This window comes from Rhinoderma darwinii, chromosome 6 (genome assembly GCF_050947455.1).
Source record: "Rhinoderma darwinii isolate aRhiDar2 chromosome 6, aRhiDar2.hap1, whole genome shotgun sequence".
In the NCBI taxonomy this organism is placed as follows: Eukaryota; Metazoa; Chordata; class Amphibia; order Anura; family Rhinodermatidae; genus Rhinoderma; species Rhinoderma darwinii.
The window spans coordinates 132986742-133012664 of record NC_134692.1 but is presented as its reverse complement, the minus strand read 5'-3'; the positions used below and the strand labels follow the sequence as shown (position 1 = coordinate 133012664).

The window sequence follows — 25923 nt, the reverse complement described above, 5'->3', positions numbered from 1 at the left end:
TTTTGCTATGGCCCTTCAAAGGGAACCTGTCATCCACAATGTGCTGCCCTCACGGTGGAGAACATGTTGTAGTGACAGACGCTGATTTTGGCGGTCCGTCACTTATTTGCTTAAAGTGACACTCCGGTCTCAGGACAAAATTATAAATGTGATGGGGTATAGTAATATTCTCTAGTGCCCTCCAGTTGCCCCCTTCTGTGTTGTCTCAAAATGGCCACAGCGCTTCTCAGACTAAGTCTAAGACACTCCCACTGTTCACGGATTGGACGAAACTGCTCACGTCAATCTTTTTGTGTCAAGCTGGAATAAATACCCTTTTGATGTATTTCTACACCTGGGTGGATGCAGTCGTCTTTATGCAAAAAGTCTGTTGTGTTTGGTCCTGAAGGGATTCCTGGACATTGCGACTTTGCATCCCTATTTTAACCCCTTGAGCGGAAAGATCTTATGTAAGTAGTGTGCTTTGGACACCATTTTTTTTTATTTTTCGAGAACAGTGGGAGTGACTCAGACTCCTAGTCTAAGAAGTGCTGTGGCCATTTTCGGACAGGCCAGAGGGGACCCTAAAATGGTGGATCCACGGCAGAGGGGCACAACTGGAGGGCATCAGATATTATTACTCTATATACATCATCTTATTTAAAATGTTGTCCCGGGACCGGAGGGTCGCTGTAAGTGAAGCCGTTTCTGGGAACTTACATGCAGAGCCCGGTTAGCGCCGCTACAGCTGAGTCCGGCGTATTCATAAGCTGCCGCTAGCTCAGCCCACTCTCCACTGATGACAGATATTTCCCGATTACTGTGCATAAGGAATCCTCTATCATTCAGTGGAATAGTGGGTGGGACAAGTGGAGAGTGGGCGGAGCTACTGGCAGCTCATGGTTTACGGCCGACTTGTCTATAGCGTCTCTGCATGGAAGGTCTCAAACGGTTTCACTTAAGCAAATAAGTTACAGCCCACTGAAACCAGCGTGTCTGTCACTACATCACGCATCACACTGTCCTCAGTGAGGGCAGCATGATGTAGATGACCGGTTCCCTTTAAAGAAAGGGTACATGTGGCTCAGTGGGTAGCATGTTGGCTCAGTGGTTCGCATTGTTTCATTGGAGCCCGGGGTTGGAGTCTGGCCAAGGGCAACATCTTGTTTGTTTGGATTACCTCCCACACTTCAAAAACACTGGTAGATTAATTGGCTTCTATGAAAATGGCCCCTGTGTATGTTTGAGATAGGGAAATTAGATTGTGAGCCCCATTGGGGACAGGGACTGATGTAAATTATGTACAGCGCTGCAGAATATTAGATGGATGCGTGAAGATGATCATGCTTTGTAGCATCTTGGTATCGAGCCAGGAGGAAGTAGAGGGAAACAAAAAAAACAATGATGAAATGAGGTGGAGGAGGGTGCTGCAAGAGTTAGGTGCAGGAATTTGGGAACCATTGCCCATTTGAGACCAAATTGAAAAGCATTGATGCTACAACCCAGGGTGGTCCATGTCTCCATCAATCAATGGATGGAGAAGAACTGTGCACATTGCACATGGCAGAATATCAGCGTTTTTGCCTCTCATTTAGCTGTAAGACTTGAGAAGTCTATTGAAAGTAATGAGATAGGTAATTATTTTTTTTGGACTTTTAAGAATGTCAGCACAAGTTAAGTACAAAATGCCAATTACTGCTTAACTGTGATGTAGTGAGTGGTTTATAAAGGGCAATAATGTTCATCTTGTCTTCTAGACCTGGATTCATGGATTGAGTCTTTGGGCAGCTAATAATTATCCATTAGTACTGAAGTCCTACGCAGTATTCACAGGTCACCTCACGCTATAGAGGATGGTAATGTAGACAAATTGAAAACAAATCATGGTCTGGTTTATTTTATTTTTTTGTGCCATGGTCACAAGGCTGCTTGAAACATTTTTTTCCACATAGGGCTGCATGAAGTGGCAGTGCTGTCGCGGTAGTCTTGTAATTTTGCCACAAATCGCAGGGGTCACCGTGGAGCGCTCGCCATCCATCCAGAAGCTGAACACCCAACAGCCGTTCTGCCATATAAGAAGACAACCCTAATATACATGTCATGTTGTAGGTCAGGGCCCCGTTACAGATATAGATTTCTAAAGTAATACATTTTTAATTGAGGCACCAGTAGCTTGAAGTTCTACTTCCGATCATGAGTGTTTAAATGAAAATGGTATCCTAACAAGTACATCGCCTCTGCTCAAAAACACTATTGCACAAGCCTATTATGCTGTGAAGAAGTTCCATGGGGAAGACCACTCATACCCCAACATGTTTTTTTTTTGTGCAGCTTGCTCCCTTGTCCCCTAATTGTAATCTTGTTGGCTAAGTTTAAGTGAAGCCTCTGCTTATCTGATATATCCCTGGGGGATAAATGAAACGTTCAACCCAGATCACTAGAGTATATTAGTGAGGACGGGACTTGTATGTGACATGGACATTGTCCCAAAAATAGAAGAAATTGGAAGAGCCAGAGATTGAATATAAGAAGGACACTACCCATTTTGAATATTGCGGAATGAATCATAAGTTGTGAATTTATAATAGGAGCTCTGTTTTTTTATATTACAAGATAAAACTTTTACTTTTGTGTGTCACAACCTCCGATATGTGCAATCTTCATGATCATCGTCGTCATCCTAAGTCTCATGTGAGATTAAAGCAGTTGCTGGCATCACACATACGATCCACCTACCATACACTGAATGGATATGTATAGATTTTACTATGAGACATGTTGAAGTATACTGCAGCTGTCCGTCAGTATCTCATCTTACTTTCCCTGGCAGAGCGGGACTGCAAAGAAGGATGATTTCCCATTCAATGTAGTGCAGCAATGATTCTCATACAATATGGTATAGAATGTATGTGTATAATGGAGCTCCTTATCATGTATGTATATTATTGAGCTCCTCATCATGTATGTGTATAATGGAGCTCCTAATCATGCACGTGTATAATGGAGCTCCTTATCATGTATGTGTATAATGGAGCATCTCCTCATCATGTATGTGTATAATGGAGCACCTCATCATGTATGTGTATAATGGAGCTCCTTATCATGTATGTGTATAATGGAGCATCTCCTCATCATGTATGTGTATAATGGAGCACCTCATCATGTATGTGTATAATGGAGCACCTCCTCATCATGTATGTGTATAATGGAGCACCTCATGTATGTATATAATGGAGCATCTCCTCATCATGTATGTGTATAATGGAGCACCTCATGTATGTGTATAATGGAGCATCTCCTCATCATGTATGTGTATAATGGAGCATCTCCTCATCATGTATGTGTATAATGGAGCACCTCATCATGTATGTGTATAATGGAGCATCTCCTCATCATGTATGTGTATAATGGAGCATCTCCTCATCATGTATGTGTATAATGGAGCACCTCATCATGTATGTGTATAATGGAGCACCTCTTCATCATGTATGTGTATAATGGAGCACCTCTTCATCATGTATGTGTATAATGGAGCATCTCATCATGTATGTGTATAATGGAGCACCTCATCATGTATGTGTATAATGGAGCACCTCCTCATCATGTATGTGTATAATGGAGCACCTCATGTATGTATATAATGGAGCATCTCCTCATCATGTATGTGTATAATGGAGCACCTCAGGTATGTGTATAATGGAGCATCTCCTCATCATGTATGTGTATAATGGAGCATCTCCTCATCATGTATGTGTATAATGGAGCATCTCCTCATCATGTATGTGTATAATGGAGCACCTCATCATGTATGTGTATAATGGAGCATCTCCTCATCATGTATGTGTATAATGGAGCATCTCCTCATCATGTATGTGTATAATGGAGCACCTCATCATGTATGTGTATAATGGAGCACCTCATCATGTATGTGTATAATGGAGCACCTCTTCATCATGTATGTGTATAATGGAGCACCTCTTCATCATGTATGTGTATAATGGAGCATCTCATCATGTATGTGTATAATGGAGCATCTCCTCATCATGTATGTGTATAATGGAGCACCTCATCATGTATGTGTATAATGGAGCATCTCCTCATCATGTATGTGTATAATGGAGCATCTCCTCATCATGTATGTGTATAATGGAGCACCTCATCATGTATGTGTATAATGGAGCATCTCCTCATCATGTATGTGTATAATGGAGCACCTCTTCATCATGTATGTGTATAATGGAGCACCTCTTCATCATGTATGTGTATAATGGAGCACCTCTTCATCATGTATGTGTATAATGGAGCATCTCATCATGTATGTGTATAATGGAGCATCTCCTCATCATGTATGTGTATAATGGAGCATCTCCTCATCATGTATGTGTATAATGGAGCACCTCCTCATCATGTATGTGTATAATGGAGCATCTCCTCATCATGTATGTGTATAATGGAGCACCTCCTCATCATGTATGTGTATAATGGAGCACCTCATGTATGTGTATAATGGAGCATCTCCTCATCATGTATGTGTATAATGGAGCATCTCCTCATCATGTATGTGTATAACGGAGCATCTCCTCATCATGTATGTGTATAACGGAGCATCTCCTCATCATGTATGTGTATAACGGAGCATCTCCTCATCATGTATGTGTATAATGGAGCATCTCCTCATCATGTATGTGTATAATGGAGCACCTCCTCATCATGTATGTGTATAATGGAGCATCTCATCATGTATGTGTATAATGGAGCATCTCCTCATCATGTATGTGTATAATGGAGCACCTCCTCATCATGTATGTGTATAATGGAGCACCTCATGTATGTGTATAATGGAGCATCTCCTCATCATGTATGTGTATAATGGAGCATCTCCTCATCATGTATGTGTATAATGGAGCATCTCCTCATCATGTATGTGTATAACGGAGCATCTCCTCATCATGTATGTGTATAACGGAGCATCTCCTCATCATGTATGTGTATAACGGAGCATCTCCTCATCATGTATGTGTATAATGGAGCATCTCCTCATCATGTATGTGTATAATGGAGCACCTCATGTATGTGTATAACGGAGCATCTCCTCATCATGTATGTGTATAACGGAGCATCTCCTCATCATGTATGTGTATAACGGAGCATCTCCTCATCATGTATGTGTATAACGGAGCATCTCCTCATCATGTATGTGTATAACGGAGCATCTCCTCATCATGTATGTGTATAACGGAGCATCTCCTCATCATGTATGTGTATAACGGAGCATCTCCTCATCATGTATGTGTATAATGGAGCATCTCCTCATCATGTATGTGTATAATGGAGCATCTCCTCATCATATATGTGTATAATGGAGCATCTCCTCATCATGTATGTGTATAATGGAGCACCTCCTCATCATGTATGTGTATAATGGAGCATCTCATCATGTATGTGTATAATGGAGCATCTCCTCATCATGTATGTGTATAATGGAGCACCTCCTCATCATGTATGTGTATAATGGAGCACCTCATGTATGTGTATAATGGAGCATCTCCTCATCATGTATGTGTATAATGGAGCATCTCCTCATCATGTATGTGTATAACGGAGCATCTCCTCATCATGTATGTGTATAACGGAGCATCTCCTCATCATGTATGTGTATAACGGAGCATCTCCTCATCATGTATGTGTATAACGGAGCATCTCATCATGTATGTGTATAATGGAGCATCTCCTCATCATGTATGTGTATAATGGAGCACCTCATGTATGTGTATAATGGAGCATCTCCTCATCATGTATGTGTATAACGGAGCATCTCCTCATCATGTATGTGTATAACGGAGCATCTCCTCATCATGTATGTGTATAACGGAGCATCTCCTCATCATGTATGTGTATAACGGAGCATCTCCTCATCATGTATGTGTATAATGGAGCATCTCCTCATCATGTATGTGTATAATGGAGCATCTCCTCATCATGTATGTGTATAATGGAGCACCTCCTCATCATGTATGTGTATAATGGAGCATCTCCTCATCATGTATGTGTATAATGGAGCATCTCCTCATCATGTATGTGTATAATGGAGCATCTCCTCATCATGTATGTGTATAATGGAGCATCTCCTCATCATGTATGTGTATAATGGAGCATCTCCTCATCATGTATGTGTATAATGGAGCATCTCCTCATCATGTATGTGTGTAACGGAGCACCTGATTAGTGTATTACACATTATAATTAAATCTATTATTCACACTGATTCAACTTCCACCACCACTAATGATAGGCTGGGACTCTGTAGATAGGCGTGATAATTGGGGGAACTTCATGGACCCGGGCATCCTCCGTTGGCTTCATTCTATTAACCAGAGAGGCGTTTTATCTCCCCATCAGCCTTTTCAGACTACTTGGGTACCAGCAACAATGTCTTGTTATGTAAAGAAGCCTGTATCCAGAAAAAATGTGAAGAGATTCTTCAGTGTTGGAATCTTAGTCACATGGGGCCGTTACAGTCCACCCCCCCCCTCCCCCAGCTAATCTAGTTTCTATAGAAACAAGATTGGGAAAAAAGACAGACGGAGAGGGGCAGAAAAGAGTGAGAACGAGAGAAAGCGGGATAGAGAGGTGAGCAGCCGTAGGTACAAGTGGACCCTGTGACTGAGGGACATTGATGGGCAGTGAGGGATATGCTTATAGACAGGATGACAGGTGACACATCAAGTTCCTCTACATGACTTTTGTGCCGTCATGCTGTTAATGGATCTTAGATTCTTTTGGAGGTGGATAAAGAGTCAAGGTAGAGTAACAGCAGGTAAGTGTTAATGCAAGTCAGCGGGAATGTAGAACACTGTGGGTATTTATCACTTGCATGGTATGATAGAGACCCGTAGATAGACTGACTAATAGCTTTCATTACAGAAGAGATAATAATTGCTTTTATCAACCCAATGCAAAGTTTTTACATGACAAGCTGGCAGAAAAAGATACAGTAGAGGTTGAAAAATCAACACTGCTTCATCGAGTAACCCCCAACAGGTGGTGGACGGATCCTGCTCGGAACAGGAACACAGGACACCCAGGTCAAGAGACTCCTATCCCATTCTCCATCTGTTGTTCTCATTTGCTACAAACACCCGCCTGTCATATTCATGTTTATTTTTCTCCATTATTTGATTCGGGTCCAGAAGACGTCTACAGGATGGAGTTACAGCCCGGCTTATGTTATCATGCAATAACTCTTCTGTGTTCGGGGAAGGTAACTCTTATTACCTTTCTTGGCCCTGGGGCATATCTCTCTATTAATAAGAACATCTGACGTTTATGGTGCTTTCTGTAATGATAGTTGAGCGAGTTCTACATGGCGATCTCGGTCTTGTTGTCCTATATTATCTGCTATGCTCAAGGTACGGCATGGGGGGGGGGGTAGTGAGTGGAATGGGCCAGGCTTATGTTGGTTTCCTTCTTCACAAATTAATCAAATTACTTTTCAGTAGGTTGCATCAAATTTCTTCATCATTTCTGTAGTTCCACAATGATATCTTATAACTGCCAGTCTAACGTAGATATTAGACATGTGATTAGTAGCGTGTACATGCAGCCGTGATTTGTGGCATCCGTTAAATGCAAACGATCACTGTCCGCTGAAAGACCACAAACCAACTTACTGCTGGATATACAGTCCATGCACTTTTTAAAGTTTAATGGGAATTTCAATCGGACATTTATCGCATCTCCACAGGAGGTCAGACCTCATTTCCATGACATCTGTTTGATTCAATGCGGGAATCAGTGACTGCTTTTAGCATTTTGATTCATGGAAAGGTGCCCACGCCCTGCACGTGGCTCTCTCCATTGATATCTATAGAAGTTACGGATAGAGCCAAGTGAGCCACCTCTCCATTGAAGCTGATACAACAGGCGACTTATGGCATCTCTTCCAATAGGGTGAGACCCCCACCTAGCAAACATTTATAGTATATCCTGTGGATATCCTATAAATGTCTAATATCGGAGTACGTTGTTAAGCCAGTTTTGCTATTAAAGATTTGCATTTGAAGTTTGCATAAACTATTACTTACTATTTTATATATATTATATACCACCTGTAGTGCAGTCACTTTCCTGTGTGAATTGGTGGAGACGAGCATGCTGAATATCATGATTGAGTTAATGGGCAAATATCGGGTAGGGCCTAATGCAGCATATTAGTCCTTGGTGACATATCGGTGAAGGTCTTGGCTGGACTTTGTTTTCTGCATTTAAAATAATTTATTTAGAAACGCAATCCTAAAACCTAATACTGGTTAGTGATACCTCGTGATGAAGTGACTGCTTGCTGCCCTGTGTACACCTGTTCTACAGCTGATGACAGGTGCAATAATTGCGTCCCTTCGTCTGCGCTATTCTTAAACCTCATTAACATATTTTTACGGCATTCTATACGACAGATCGAAATAGGGGAGCCATATGAGAGCTGGTCTTACAGCTAAAGCCTGTGCACTAACCTGAGTGCTAGACCCTGTGACCTGCATTAGAGTCAGAGGGCATAAACACGGGGCTCTCTAGCTACCACGTTCTGAATATGAGCTGAAATGTTCATTATCAATAGCTTGGACAACATGTACCCCTTTAGCTGTGGTAATGTTACAAGTCACCGCATGCCCCTCCAACTGTAGGTTACTGCAATCTTTACATATTTTGCATTAGAGAACTCTGGTCACTTTGTATAATGACATCATGTGACCATTAACAAATGTTTCCTTTAGCGATAGCTGCAGGGACCCCCATTTTTCCTTCTGCTTTAAAGGGCTTCTCTGGACATTTGTAAATAAAGTTTATTGAATTGAGAATGGCATATGTTTGTAACACAGGTCCTGCAGTTATGTCGATTCCTGGGATCGGATCTCATGGGTCGGGGCCGGTTATAACAGTGGAGTAGATTTATCAATGGATCTATGGAAAAATGTATTGATGTGTAAGGCATGCTTGTAAAATGTCACGTAACTCATCCTGAATTGTACCATATGACTTGTAAACATGTCTTTATAGGGTTAATGGCGGAATCCGTATTAATATTAGACAGTTGCATCTTCTCACATCTTATCGATGACATACGTTTACACTGCAGGGACTAGAGCTCCTGTGACATCACTGGATCTGCCCCATGTACTAATTAACCAATACTCACACTACTTCTGTATAAAACAAATCTACACAGCTAGTACAGTTTTAGTGCAGTGTTTTTATGCCCTTTTGAGGCCCTGGCTACATAGCGATTTGTAGTTGAGCACAAGTTGAGGGGCTACTGCAACAGTTTCCTATGGCAAACAAAAGTCACAAGCGACCTTGTCACAGTCACAAAATATTCAGCCATGTCCGATTTCTTGCCAATGTTGCAAGGTGACTTGCAATTTTTTTTTTACCAGTCATTTTGCGATCGTAAGAGTGTCACATAAGACCAGATGATACTTCCTGCACATGCCCTTACTTCTGCCCTCTTGCAGAGATATATGAGTAGCCATTAAGCAACTGCTCTCATGTAACTTCCTCTTCCTGTGCCAGCTGTTTACATGTAACTTCCGCTTCCTGTGCCGCCTGCTCACATGTAACTTCCTCTTCCTGTGCCGCCTGCTCGCCTGTAACTTTCTCTTCCTGTGCCACTTGCTCACATGTAACTTCCTGTGCCGCCTGCTCACATGTAACTTTCTCTTCCTGTGCCACTTGCTCGCCTGTAACTTTCTCTTCCTGTGCCGCCTACTCACATGTAACTTTCTCTTCCTGTGCCACTTGCTCACATGTAACTTCCTCTTCCTGTGCCGCCTGCTCACATGTAACTTTCTCTTCCTGTGCCACTTGCTCACATGTAACTTCCTCTTCCTGTGCCGCCTGCTCACATGTAACTTTCTCTTCCTGTGCCACTTGCTCACATGTAACTTTCTCTTCCTGTGCCGCCTGCTCACATGTAACTTTCTCTTCCTGTGCCACTTGCTCGCCTGTAACTTTCTCTTCCTGTGCCGCCTACTCACATGTAACTTTCTCTTCCTGTGCCACTTGCTCACATGTAACTTCCTCTTCCTGTGCCGCCTGCTCACATGTAACTTTCTCTTCCTGTGCCACTTGCTCACATGTAACTTTCTCTTCCTGTGCCGCCTGCTCACATGTAACTTTCTCTTCCTGTGCCACTTGCTCACATGCAACTTTCTCTTCCTGTGCCGCTTGCTCACATGCAACTTTCTCTTTCTGTGCCGCCTGCTCACATGTAACTTTCTCTTTCTGTGCCGCCTGCTCACATGTAACTTACTCTTTGTGCCGCCTGCTCACATGTAACTTACTCTGTGTGCCGCCTGCTCACATGTAACTCTCTTCCTGTGCCGCCTGCTCACATGTAACTTTCTCTTTCTGTGCCGCCTGCTCACATGTAACTTTCTCTTTCTGTGCCGCCTGCTCACATGTAACTTTCTCTTTCTGTGCCGCCTGCTCACATGTAGCTTCGTCTTCCTGTGTCGGCTGCTCAGGGGGAAAATCTTTCCTATTGCAGGGTAGTGTATACATACATTATATACACTGTAAAATGATGTTGAGAACTTCACATACACTTTAATGGGGCTCCAGAGTTTTAAAGTTTGACAACTTTGGACAGCCCCATTTGTTAGAAATGTCCTTGATGATAAGCTGATGACCAGGTATTCTACTGCTGAGATCCCTAGCGATCAGCTGTAATCTGCAGGGGAACCTGGCAACAAGTGTTCAGTTTTCCTGCTGCGCTACAACAGGTGGGAAGTAAAGCATTACACTGCGCCCATACAAATGATTGGGCTGTCCATGTTATGCACAGTTATGCCGGGTCCTCCAGAGAGGGATGTGGTCTTTGTAGCCGCTCTCCACTTGGGCTAATAGATGAGGGTCCAGAACGTGGTACCCTTCTCTATTAACACAGAATTAATGGAGAACAACTCAGAATTGGGATTTCTAAATGATACAACCCCTTTAAACTGTAGCCACAACCTGTGCACAATGGAAGAATCCAATTTGTGCAAAGATAGAATTCATGAAAATATAACATACCAATAGTGGTGACATTAGTGAGGTATGGACAAAGCAGCCATTCTCCAGCAACCATAGTCGTATTCATATAGAGGAAGACGATCAGCTTATGCATTCTACTGCTGCATTCCCATGAATATTGCTTCAGCCCAGATAATGTCTTTCCCCTCGGTGTATAAGTTGAAAATATGTTAATACTTTCAGACTCAGCTTTTTCAAACGGATTTCGTATAAAAATGAATTTTTAGCCTTTCAACACCGCGCTGTAGAGAGGGACTGATATTCTGAAAAACATTTTTACATTAAATAGTTATTTTCTCCATTGAAAAAGCAGGCGCGTACATACAGGAAAGTGGGCCCCAAAGACAAATGGACCCTCTGTTATGATGCTGGGTAATGCCAGCCAAGACAGAAGAGCCTGGTACTTATTTTCTCCACAAATCCCCTTTCCATAACCCTGGCTCCCAGGACTGGTTACAGGCGGCCCTTGCTTGACAGTGGTGTCATTATTTACTCCCCCTTAGATTGACAATAGAACGTGTTTGCCCAAGTTTTTATGAGCCCCCAAGCCTAGCCTTTACCCAGATTTACACGAGCCCCGTTTGTGCCGATTTCCCCCCCCCCCCCCATAACTGAAATTTTAGTGCCCATGGAGAAGGGAATCCTTCAAAAGTTTTCAACACCCAGTATCAAAAGGTATGAGACAAATCTTGACTAGGCCTTCTCTCTCCAGATGCCACATTGGTCGTCTCTTTGGTATGTATGCCCTTGTCAAGTTCGTGTAATCCCTGTGAAAAGAAGTCGATCACTGGTTTCGATGACGGGATTGAAGGGTATTTGAATATAATGATGTTGTTTATTGTGACCCCTTTCCAAATGTCTGACGGAAAGATCAGTACACAGACCCTATGCTTTGGCCATACTTGATAGCGGCTCCATAACCATTGCTCTTGATGTACTGAGCTGTATCTAATGTGTATTAGCTCATGCATATCTGCCTGCAGCCTGTGCTCACATCGTTGTAGACCTCCATCTGTAATGATCTGAGCTGGAATAGAAACCGCTTGGAGTTTGCATGTAACAAAACATTTTAATAAAGGCATTTTAGATTCATCTGCACCCATCATTTACTCTCGATGGTGCCCCAGTTTTGCAGCTGGCAACTCCCACTGACTGATGAGGGGAAATGCTGTATGAGCCTCTGCGCTCTACATAGTGGCTCCTCCATATACAGAAGCTTTTTGCCAGAGCTAAAAGATACGTAGCAACCCCATGAATGTGCCGCATATCTCCCTTTTATAGCTTATTTTGACAACCAGCTGACATCACAAATCCTAGATAATCATTTGGGCTGACAACTTGAAATGAGATCTAAAAGCCGTGCTGAACTTTACTGATAAAGAACACTTATAAGCACATTCACAGATCCCAAACGGAACCAATAAATGTACTCTGTCACGTAATCATAAGGCACACCATGTTTCCACTGCAGCAGGGGTTTCTGGGTAGAAAGCATCTGATCCATCCTTTTCTGCTAATTAGTGCATTTCCATGCTTATTCCTGGTCCTCATGTTGTCAGGGTATTCTCTACTATTCATTGATTCCCACGTCAGTAGAATGATCGTTAGGGAACCAGTGACAGGTACAGGGAATTGGCCAGGGACAGTAACAAATGCTAATAGAACAATGAAAATACGTCCCCATGTGTCACAGGAGGTGTAGATTGATGCACAAATAATACAACGCTCAAGCCAGGAGCATTTCCAAAGCATATGCCAGTTTCCACTACTCTGTCAACAAGCAGAGATCTTGAAAACAGTGGCTAATTTCAATCATGAAGTATAAAAGTCCTTTGCATATGCTTTGTTAGGGCCCATAAATATGCTAGAGAGGAGTTTCCTGCTTGGAACCTCTTTCTTAGCCAGTGCCCGACAGCGCTCCCAATCCACCCCCCGCCCTGCGATCAGCAAAACATGAGGGGCCTATTCACACCCTTACTTCAAGCTGCTATTTTTCTTTTGTCAGGATTGTAGACTACCTGATATCTGACCCAGAGGATAAGGACAAAATACACCTTCATTACCGTCCTCACCACTACTTCTAAATTCCCGTTCACGTTACCGTATAACATTATTTTTTGCGTACAACGTGATTTAGAAGGTCAGAATATATAGAGGGGAATACGTTGTATGTGAAGTGTATGAAACGTTTACTTAATGACATGCTGATTTATCATATTCTTGGCCTACATTTTAATCTTTCTATCTATCTCATAGCTATCGATTGATCTCATATCGATCGATCTCGTATCTCGATCGATCGATCTCAATCGCTCTATTAATTATACACCGGTCACGTTCCACCCCTAATTCACACTTTTACAATAACACACCAACTCTGTAGAACCATTTCCTCTGCTGTGAGTCTTCTGGCCAGAAAATACAGTAATTGTCCTACAATAAAACAGAGTGGCTAATAATTACAAGGTCTATTAAAAAGCTGATATCGACACGTTTGACTGAGCTACAGAAATATGGGTTAAGAATTTGCTGATTGACAAGCAGATCAAATGAAAGCATGAATGAGATTCAAGTCAGTGCTCGGGAACGGCAGGAAATGAACTGAGGTAAACACAGGGCTTCACTGTACATAAACCATTTATTCCGCTTCCAGACTCTGTAATCCCGAAAAGAAACATAATGGGGCTTCCCTGTAAGAGTCGCTCCTTATCGTATCGCAGTCCATTTATACGTGAACTGGGGCTATTGAATTCCTCCATTTGCTTATGTAGTGCTCGCAGCTGTATGCGCAGGTTCTCTGGGTCCCGCACTTCCACAGCATCTAAACACAAGCACGAAGTTCATGCCCGAAGGATGCTACCGTCTTATTGAGATAACATAATGTGATTTCTCAAGGGTTACTTCAGGCAACCATTGTTTTCAATCAAAGCTTTGATCATCCTGAAAGCCTGGACCTTACCCGGGAGCAAGTTGACGTTGCAGCCCATACAAGCTGTGGTTGTTTGTGTGTGCTCGTAGGGGTTGTCCATGTTACTGTCAGTGGTATTTGTTACATATGCCTGCACAGACACTGCATATCTGCCATGATTCATCTCACTGCTGCAGTACAGTCTGTGCACAGGCTCTATAAATAGCCTCTGATACAATGCGGTACAGTACCATTCTCCACTGTTTCTATTATTTAAGGCTAACTTGGCTTACAATATTATCACTAGCCTTTGGAAAAAAAATTGCTTTTTCCCCCCTGCGAAGACCCATAGAGGCTCTGTCCTTGGTCCTGAGAGCAGTGAAGAATGAGAGTTGTCCAGACGACTACAGTAACACCTGCTGTTTTTATCCCACCTGCAGGTCTATTGGAGGTCTCTCAAAGTTAACCCACAGGTTGTCACTGAAGGAGAGATCAGAGAAGAAGAACGATGCTGAGCCTGCACCACTGGAGGAGCCCGCATACCGACCGAGATCACTGAGCATTGAATGGTGAGAATAGTAGGAAGGAGATTGTGATACGCTTTGGTCTTCTGAAGATACACGGTGGATGTCGAGTACACATTTTTGGTCTGGTGCCATGTAAGATATTCGCAGTAGACTTTACAATGTTTGGTTGTGGTTTAACTTTAGCATGATTGGAAACACTGACCGATATAGTTAAGATCTGAATGACCTCTTTGTTGTATAAGTATCCTAAGACAGGATGATGGGCGGAGGTTGGTCTGAAACAGAAGCCTCCTATGAAACTAGACCGTGGTTAGAGGAAGCTGAAGTATGGGAAGAAATGATGGATGGGATGGAATGAAGTTTGTCTTCTGCACTTGTCCATTACAATCAGTTATGTGTAGATACATTGTAAGACTGTAAACTAGAACATAGATCAATAGGTACGTCATTGGTAGCGTGAGGTTAATAAAAGGTTACCTAGATGAGATCTTACCGAATGTTGGAAGTGGCAGAATTGTAAGGGCTTGTTTACACAACGGAATTGCTGCGTATTTTCCGTCTGGAATTGCAGGTGGAATATACGCAGCAGAACACAGTAGCAGCAAAGTGGGTGAGATTTAACAAATGTCATCCACACGCTGAGTAACGTTTCTGAGCAGAAATTGACCTGCGTATTTCTCATACCGCAGCAATTCCTGCTGCGGAAAGTGGACTGAATTGCTGCATTTTTCAGAGGAGCGGTCACCATCTCCCATCATTGAGAAAAACGCCGCAAAATCTACACAATTTTCTGCAGTAAAAACCGCAGAAAATGGTGAGGTTTTTTCCGCCGTGGAATGTCTGTTAGTTTGAATGGAAATGCTGCAGACATTATTTTCTGTAGCAATTCCGTTAGGTGTGGACAAGTCCTTATAGATCAGAAGTGTATTTTTTTTTTTTTTTAAAAACCTGAAGATATTTGTATGTCTTGACTTCTATGATTGTTTCGGACAGTGGGTGGCGCTAGAGGAGCGTAATAAGGCAACTGTAGGGCCCCACAGCACATATTGGAATAGGGCCCCACTCCACCGTGACGCCTTCAAAACCTAGTGTGTTCAGAAAACTTGGTCTCCACCAGGGAAGGACACAGACAGCAGAGGGCCCCTGCGAAAGAACAGTATATGGGCCCCTTACTCCAATACATCACTCCCTTATGCCTGTCTCACAATCCACCATCAATTTTGAGCCATTGTTAATAGGTTAGTCCCCTAAATGCAACGTAATAGACAGTTTTAAAGGTGGCAGAGTGTCCCCTGCCTACTGGGCCCCTGTGCAGCTGCCTAGATTGCTCATATATGTCCACCTCTGGCCTCTATTCTGTCCCCCTGATTTCCAAGCAATCTGCATTACATCTCTCACTGCCCTTCCATCTTCTATACTAACTGTGCCTCAGGTCTGAGTAGATATGGGCCCCTTAATAATAATCCATTAAGTGCCAAAAAGTGTTTGGACGTAGCCGATAATGATGTTTTCTGAAAATGGACAACCCCTTTAAGACATACTGTATATTAAGTGTCGTTTCACCTTAAAACATCTGAGACATGTCAGAATATGTCATCGGTGGGGGTCATGCCCTGTAACATGACAATCGCTAGAACGAAGGGGCCATGGCACTCTTTGTCTGAGGGATCTTTGTCTTCGGATCTCTGAGTCTGTAGTCGGCATTTCCCATTCACTGCAATAGGGCTGCGTGCGCAGATGTTCCAAGGTGAACTTTCCCTTTAAATCAATTAGCAACTATGCAAACAGTCTGCTCTCCTATTCTATTTAGTAGGCAGTAAGTATCTATGGAAATGAATAGTGACCCCGAATCTTCATGTACTGATGTATCTTGCAGGAGTGACCGGTTTTCTATGTCTCTTGCTGTGATCGTCTGATTTCACAACTTGGCATATGTCAGCCATATACAATACGCTTGATGAGAACTGAACCACAGCGAAAGACAGGGCAAGCATTGTAATTGGGGCTCAGTCTGACATTTTCTCATTACTAAGATCGTTGTCATATCTGCCAATTTTTTTTTTTCCAAACCAGGTAATGTGCCCTGAGGAAGAAAAAAAACTGGCATCCTGGTCATATCCATGGAAAATAATGTCATTCATTCTATGCTGGCAGCAGTCACGAAGACATATACAATGTACGACTCTGGTGACTGCTGCCATTTAGTCACGCGTATACATCTGGTAAAGTTGTTAGATGGGGCTCTATTCAGAGGTGACATACTTCATTAACCGCTGCCACATATAGGATACCACATGCTTTGGAGGAAATTATTTCTTTAAAGGGGTTATCTGGTTTTACATCAATACATAGCTTCTAATATATTATTTATATCAATTCTTTGGGTTTCAAGATCTATGTTTGCTACCAGCGAATGGAAACATTCATTGTTTACGTCCAAAGGGTGACCTGAACATTTGCGGCTCACATAGCTGCAGGGCTTGTTACAATAAGGAGAGCTCGGATACACTGTAACAAGCCCTGCACCTGCTCTGGTTATCAGCCCCTGCAAACAAGAATGTTTATGTTCACCGACAGCCAGCAGAGACAAAAAATAGTGAGGAATTTAAACCTTAAAGGGGTATTCCATCCTCCAGCATTTTTTCAGCTATCCACTGGAAAGGTGAAAAACGCTAGATCATTGGGATCCCCAGGGGGAACCTGGTCTCCCATTCCCTCCAGCCTCCAGACGAGTTTGAATGGAGAGGAGGCCGAGCATGCGCGACCGTTTCATCAGCCCCATAGACTAAGAATGCACTTTAAATTGCACAATATTTTTAAGATTTCCTTGCAGAAGACTGTAAAGCATAGTTCATTTTCTCAATTTGGATTGCAGTGTGTGGATCATAATAAAGTGTTTTATATCTGTATTTCAACTACTGATCCTAAGTTACCGCCTGCATTATACTTCAGAGCTGCATTCACTATTCTGCTGGTTACTATTGGAAACTATCGACAGATACACCCCTAACAGCTTAACTACGCTCCTTTAATGCAGTGGGTTAGTTTTTCCTACATTAGATTACAGTACAGTATGTAGATGTAAAGACGACACTTCCCAGAAATCGAATATAACCAGAACAAGATATTGAGCCAGCAAAGACTGCTGGGAGATTGTAACTCTGATGCCTGCAGAGTTGTGAATGCAGCTCTGGAGTATAATATTGACTGTAACACAGGATCAGTACGAGATAAGTAATAGAATGTGTTGACAAAGTGACTACACTTTTTATGTAGAATATTTTTAAATGTATATGGGGGTTTCGAAGGCGGCACAATACAGGGGGGGGGGTCCTAAACATGTGGTGCATTTACAGTGAAATATAGAATAAAAAGCATGGACAGTGAATATTGTGAGTTTTATTATTGTCTCATTTTGAAATATTCCAGAGCCCGTGTATAACGTCATGTCGTGAATATAATTTATTGCAGATATACGGTTAGTGCACATTTCCTTAAGTATTGTTTTCGGAAGGTGGCCAAGTGATTAAATTCTTTATGTTAAAAGATGCCAACGTCTGCTCCATTTCCCAAGCCGGCTTCCCTCCCCCTCCTTTCTCCAATCTCTTACTAACGACCCTGGAGTCTCTTTGCTTACAAAAGTAATGCTATCTGGGAGTTGTTGTACAAGCTGCTTGGGTTCTTGGACGGGGCCCATGTTCTTGTGGACTGCGGTGTGTGTGTGAAAGTACTTCGTGGTGGGCTCACAAGCCAAGAGGCGAACGCAGAAACTTGGCTGGAATCCCACAGAGGGTGGATGGAATTGGGACTGGAAGGCAGATAAACAGTAGGGCTTTTCCCACCCATTCTGGGAAACCTATGTGGGCCTGTGGTGGGGGGAAATAAATGAAGTCTGTCAAGTTCGTGGTTTCTTTTCCTGGTGCCTTGTTAATATCTTATTGAGATTCTGTCTCAAAAAATAGAATTCATGTTTATTGAAGTCATTAGATCTGCTCTTCGAGGCAGGATACCAACATGAAATTCATACTCTGGGTTTCCTGTATTAGGTTTCATGGCGTGCTGCAGAGCTGAGTAAATGTGACACGGACATAGTAAAATGTTCTTGTTATCTACACACTGCGGATATTATGATCGCTCAGGAGTTACGGACATTAATCAAAACGGAAGAACTGGCCTTGTTGCAACCAATCAGAACTCTGCTTTCATTTCTTAAACTGCTCTGGAAAAATGAAAGCTGCACTGTGATTTATTGCTGTGGGCATCAAGGCCAGTTACAATGTTAGACCGTTCCGATAAATGAGGACACATCATTGGGGAAAAATTTACTAAGCAATAAGACGCCAGTGTCCATACAGGAGTTGCACCAAAATGGAGTACAACGCACACAACACATTTATTATTACTGGGGCACCATAGGAACAGTGCGCCAGTTTCTCCACCATGGCAGCGTGCGCCCGATTCATCACCTGCGTACACGTCTTGTTGCTGAATTGTCTTTGGTCGGTATTCGTCAGAAAAGTGACAGAAATTATTAGTAATTGATTAGCGCTCGTCACTTTTTTTTTACTCATTCGTATAGGAGAAGGTGATTGGACTCTGCTCATTGGAGTCCAGATCCCTGCAACAGACACCTGACAAAAGTACTAAGGCAAGTGTGAACAGAACATAATTTTTTTTTATTGTGGTCTCTGTTGTTCTTTGATGGTCAGAATGGCGGAGCATGCTACGGTATTCACTCCAGTGAAAAGAAAAAAAAAAGAACCTGACCGAGCCGTTATAATTCAATGGGATTGCCTAAAGATGGATCGTAATGGATCCCGTCTATCTGTCATGGCTCCTGTAAACCAGAACCAACATAGCCAGATCCGAAGAATGTTTCTCCACCTATTTTAAAGGGAATGTCCAGTTTAGAGAATCGATATTCATATATCCTATTAGGGAATTCAGAGTTAATAGAAGGGTCCTCTATCTTTGTCATCTATTAGCAAGAGTGTGGTTACAACAAGCGTTTCTTGCTCTTGAGGACCTGACCTGTCCTGCATTACACACACACACACACACACACACACACACACACACACACCATTGATTTCAATGGGCGATGTGTAATGCTTCATTTCTCCTGTAGTGGCGCTGCAGGGAAACGCAATACTACCAGGTTTCCCCACAGATGGTCTCCGGGGGTCCCAGCAGGGGGACACTTTGTGATCAGTTTATTTTCGAGACTAGGGGACAACCTCTTTAAGTTATTGTTTTTACAGGAAAAATATGAAAGAAATCCTCCAGCTCACCTTGTCACAAGAAGGGTATAGGAATCAGCACACGGATCCTCGTGTCGGCACACGCAAAAGATACATCAGAAACAGGGGAGTTGGAACCAGCGCTGAGAGTGTAGTTTCTTGTTAAAACGGAAATCTATTTCCAAGTTTTATTAGGTCTTGGTTAAAATCGAAGCACAAGGGCTACGAACAAAAATATAGTGACAGGTAGGTATAGTACAGAGAGAAGGAGAGGATAGGCGGTAGCCTACGCGTTTCAGACCCTCGCTAGGTCCTTAGTCATAAGCCATGACTAAGGACCTAGCGAGGGTCTGAAACGCGTAGGCTACCGCCTATCCTCTCCTTCTCTCTGTACTCTGGACTATACCTACCTGTCACTATATTTTTGTTCGTAGCCCTTGTGCTTCGATTTTAACCAAGACCTAATAAAACTTGGAAATAGATTTCCGTTTTAACAAGAAACTACACTCTCAGCGCTGGTTCCAACTCCCCTGTTTCTTATTGTTTTTACCATACGGGCAGCGAGAGGTTTACATTCAGAAAATAAAAAAACGTTGTTATGCCCTATTTACTGACATTAGCTGGATTGTTAGAATGAATTTTAACACATCTCAGCACTGGTTAAACCAGCTGTGCCCACATCATGCCTTAAGCACAAAGCTAAAAGACTTCAAATACAATAGTTCTACATCATTGTTGCGGTATATGGTCGTACGTGTCATCACAAGTTTATTGTTGGTGGTTTCATGGTGTGGCACAGCTATTCTGCAGGTCTTCTCTGAGGAAAATGCAGTCTTGGATGTGCTGCGGCTGGGTGAAAATCAGGTAGTGTGGCCAAGAGGGTATCATACGTAGTTGGTCGTATGGACGTAGAGGTATGTAGACGATGTACTGCAATACCCCATGTTATTGCCGCTACTCCTGCATGTCTGTTAGAGCACTAAGCATCGCCATGTGTAACCTAGCAAGATATTAGTGTGATTGTGAAAGGTTTTTCAGCTTCCTAGGGCAGGAATAAAGGGGCACTGTTTTTCAATGCCTACCATGCTGAATGGGAAGGTTCGTGGTGATCAGAATTTCTTAATTTGAATGTATATTTAGCTTCTGGTTCACACATTATTGTATTCTCAATATCTAATTTCTCATTTAGCTAAATTCATCCATAACTGAACATTATCACCAAAAGAGAGAGGTAGAGGTAGACCCACGTTTGGCTGTTTCTGACGCTCCATTCTTCTCTATAGATCCACCACCTTTTATAACTGATTAACGGGTTCTAAAAGTAAAAAATGCGTTCTCGAGGGACAGTCCCTATAAATGGAACCTGTCGCGTTGAAAATGCGGTCCAACCTGCAGGCAGCGTGTTGTAGAGCAGGAGGAGCTGAATAGATTACTATATATTTTTGTGGGAAACCATTCAGTACAACCTGTAATTTATTGATCGAAACCTCTGCTCGTGCTGGGCTCAGGAGTCCAGTGGGCGTTCCTACTCAGTGATTGATGGCTATCTTTGTATTCACACTTATACAAGGAAGATTCTCAACCATTAGGACCGCCCACTGGAGTTCTAAGCCTAAAATGAGCGGCGGTTTAGATCAATAAATAACAATTCATACAGAATATTTCCTCCAAAAACTATAAATCTGCTCATCTCCTCCTGCTGTAAAACATTTTGACTGCAGATCAGACCATTTTCAATGTGACAGGTTCCCTTTATAAAGGTTCTCCAGTCTTATGTAAATGAAGTGTGATAATTGTAGAATGAAGTGTTCAGCCTCTATACAAGAATGTTTCCATTTACTGACAGCAAGAAGAGATAGAGAGAGAATTTACGCTTTATTTACAACCCTAAAAATTCTAGTATTTAACATAATGCAATATAAATACTGCTGCTGAGCTCTCCAGCCCCGTTCATACCCTGCTGCTTTAGGAGCCTCACTTCGTGGCTTCTGTAAAATAATTATAAGGTGACAGTAACCTTTAAAAAAAAATAGTTGCATGCTCCATTGGACACTGTATAAAGTGCATGGAGGCCACCATATGGCAGCAAACGGAGGGACCCTGTACAGACATAAGGCTCTGTTCACACTGGTGTCTGGTTCTATTTTTACAGGAAACATGAAGGATGCGACTGATTAATTTTGCTATGGATCCTGATAAGTACCATGGAGTTAAAATTATTCATGCCCCCCCCCCCCCCCCCCGGAAAGGATAGCAACAGCTTTTTGGAGCAGCAGAACCATTGTGTAGTGTGCACAGGGCCATGAACATGTACATGTGAACTTAAGACTAAGGTCATTTAGTAAACTACAAATATGCATAGGGTTTCTAGTACGTGTACAATCTCCTCATTAAAACTAGGTTATGTGCACATTAGCGTTGCCTGTGCTGTCATCCGTACCTCAGTTTACCCGGCCTCTGTCATCTTATTATACAACTCCCGGCCCTTTGACTCTCTGTAAATAAACGTAATATTATCATCCACAATCACAAATTTCTGATGCAAGGTAATACAGCTTAACATTTGCACCATTTCACAGGCCTATGTGCCATATTTATAGAGAGGTTTTTGTGCTATGGGCCTGTATTAAGGGATCATCGGCACTCTGTGTGCCACCACATGGTTCCTTCATGAGACACTGTATTCTCCTCTACAAACAATGCTTCTAGGAGAGAAAACCTCCACAATACCACATGTAAGGGAACATGCCTAAATGGTTTTCCTCATCTGGACCCATGGGTAAAAAGATCAGTGTATAAAATTGTAGAAACAAGAGGGTACAGTATGGGCCGATGGCCGTATTTAGGTTCTGTATTACCAATCGGCGTAACATAAGCCCTCAAGTTTCACAACTTTTCTTACCTTGCTTTGGTCCTCGTTAACTTATATCAAAGGGTCACTTGTGCCAAGTAAGCGGCCACCCAGGGCGCCACTGACGTGGGGGAGGTGTCAAAATTTATGGAGTAAGAAAAAAAATAAATTTCTGCCTTTAGGCAATCCGATGGACGCTGTGACCGAGCTGCTGAGGGAGAAGGGGTGCGTTTTGAAAGTACTGCCTTGGGCATCAAGAGCACTTGTTCCCACACCTGGCACAATTGTAACTAAAGTCGTAATTTAGGTCATGAGTGGTTACAATATTTCCAGTGACAGATATTGGGTGTTTCTACTTTATAATCAAAAAATCTAGTTGGATCTCCAGTACACAACCTACGTGTGAATCACAAGTTGTGCATATGACCCCCTTCATCACACCCCAAAATTAATATAGACCCCAGACCTAAAAACATAGACTCAAGACCCCCCCTAAGCAAACATGGACCCCAGAACAGAACCAACTAAATAAATATAGACCCCAGACCAGGTCTCCTAAATAACAATACAGAGCCTATACCAGAATGCAGTCACCTCTCCCCGACCTTTTTACTCTCGGCCCCGGTGTCAGGACGTTGACTGTGGGAACAAAAATAGTTACATTTTTTGTCAGGTCGCAGGGCACTCCGGGGACTTGCCTGCTCTTCTAGGAGTCCGGACTGTTTCCCCTTTTTCAGGGATATTCTGGGCAAAATAACTGAAATACCCAATTCCTGGGAAAGACACCAGTTTCGTTATATTCAACAGTATTGTCCCTTTATTGTTATATTGCGCAAAATTGCAAGCAGGGCAGTAGGGGGCGCTCATGGCCCGTCCTCCCTTCAATACATAGCGTGTTGTTAACCGTGTAATTTTTTAGGATATTACATTGCCCATGACAACAGGTTTCCTCTATTCTGTGAAAAACAGTCCAGAGGCCAATTCCCTGGTCATATGTAAACTTACTCTACGGTAGTACCACCCTCACTATTGCACAATGACAAATGACCACACACTCTGCAGTGATGAATGGGAGAGCCCATAAAAACAACTGTGTATAAAGACAAGCTGTGGGCTATAATAACGGCATGGCGTCACAGAATACAACACTGCTCTAAAGCTGTGGTCTGGAGCCTGTGGTTCTTTAGCTGTTGCGAGACTACAACTCTCAGCATGTGCTTCTTTGCCTCTCCTGCACTGTCAGTCTCTATTTTCGTGTATTATGCCTCTGCACTTTAATCCCTTTTTAGTGTGGGCTCCAGCCATGGACAAGGTAAACATTTGCCTGCTGTAGGTAGGGACATAACAGACAATGGCATTCTGGGAATGTAGCAAGATAATCCATGGTATGATTGGCTGATATCTAGTTAATATTAGCAGCTTTTTGGGTGCACAAATTTTGGTCTGCGTGGGGTTTAATATTGTGTGGTTGATTATCTTTCTTCTACAGGAATAGTGTATATAGTTATTTTTATCATATTGCTAATTGCTGTGAAATGGAAAAAGTCCGGTGTATAGAAAGCATAGGACTAACTACAGGGAAGCTCCGGAGATATGTTCTGATGTTTTACTCGGCCATTTCTAGACTAAAATGAACAATGGCTAGAATGAAAACTTTTGACATGTATTAGAGATCGGTGTATATTGAATAGGATGATACTCCAGTACAGAGTCTACCTACCGGTGTGACACACAAGCAGTTAACCATCAGTTCTTTGCGATGTTACAAGAGAATGAGAAGGTTGGTGGAGCAGGTTATTATGATTGTGCTTGAGTATTAATGGGATTATAAAAGCGTTCCGGTGAAATTCAGTATAATGTCCTTGAATCATCATGAATATTGCTATTGAGCTGACAAGGTACTGAGAGGGTGGAGGTTGATGTGATTATGAAAATCCAAAAGGCAGACAAAGTGATCGGGATGGTTATAGCTTACGTAAGTACCCTGCAGGCTCCCAGAGGGACAATGGTGAGGGTGTATACAAAATGTTAAAGAAACTAGAACTAGATCAGCATTGCCTTCTATTCTTCATCGAAACCTAGACATGGACACATCAATGGTCTGTGGTACCAAAGTAACCTTGAGAGAAAAGGACAACTAAGTGACGCCAAACTGGGTACTGACCAATGTGCGTGACCCACAGAAGGGCTCATTTCATTTGGATTCAAATTGTTCTGCAGAGTCCATAGAGTTGATCCAGGTCCACTATGTTGAGGTTTGGAATATCTGCAAGGGTTCTTTGAGTGATGGCTGTAGGGAGGGAAAGCCACCACAGTTTCAAACCACCCATGATGAAGTGAGATGGTGGCTACCAGAGCAGCTTATATGGTACCCCACCGTCTTGCTTGAGGGATCAGAAGCGTGTGAGGGTCCTGGTGTCCCTAACTTCTGTATTTCTTTCTTGGAGAAGAGAACCAGGAGCTGTCCAAGACTTGGGACAGCGTTGTCCAATCTTTCAAATCCTTCCTACCCAACTCTGCAATCTGCTGGTAACTTTCCCTACTGTTCCCAACAATGATAGATGAGACTGATTGTACTTGGTACCAGTATAGTATATGGTTGATCTTTGTCATCTAGGGACCTGATCTTGTTCTCCATGTCATACTTGGCATCAGATACAATGACCTCTTGTAAAGCTCATCTTTCCATATACCCACCATAATATGACATGGCTTTCTATATTCAGTATTACTGTGGATCTCTGTTTTGACACCGCTGTGCACTCCTAATGGCCACGATTTGCATAGTAATTACATCTACATTAGCTACTAGATTAAAAGTATTGTCATGTACTACATTGACACTAAAAGTGGTTTTACACGGGCAGTACTGCCCAGTAACGATCGCTGATCGATGCTAATGGCCTGTCGACCGGCTCTTGTTTGCTCCGTTTACCTGGAGCGGTTATCGTAGCTATATATGGATGAATGATCATTACACGGGCCAATGATCGGGAACGAGAGTTCATACGAGTGCTCGTCTGCCCAATCAACGGCCCATGTAAAAGGGTCTTTACTCATATTTGACCCTGCATTGAAGATTGGCAGCTATTCGATTGTATGAAATCTTTCTTTGTGGGTTCTAGAACAAGCTTAGTTCTATATAAAGGCAAGTAAAAATAGTTTTGCATGAAACCTGCAAGACTGGAAACTGATTTATATTGAGCACTCTAGTTGAGTTATAGATGACTATATGGTTTACTGGTCCTTTCATATAATGACTACAACTTGTAGCATGGTTATAACAATAGACATAACAGCTACTTAGGGGTCTACTGACTGTGGGGGTTTGCCCCACTTCGGTGTAAG

The 25923-nt window shown here is 42.5% G+C and overlaps 1 protein-coding gene across 12 annotated transcripts in view; it reads left to right on the top strand.

Moving 5' to 3' along the window:
• The window catches only part of LOC142655814 (ankyrin repeat and fibronectin type-III domain-containing protein 1-like), a 219469-nt gene that overhangs the window by 141059 nt on the left and 52487 nt on the right, over nucleotides 1-25923 (top strand). For 10 of the 12 annotated variants that reach the window (XM_075830400.1, XM_075830398.1, XM_075830397.1 and 7 more), the window contains one exon: nucleotides 14398-14526. In XM_075830400.1, the coding sequence (XP_075686515.1) occupies nucleotides 14398-14526 (129 nt within the window). The other 2 variants (XM_075830403.1, XM_075830402.1) reach the window with 2 other exon arrangements.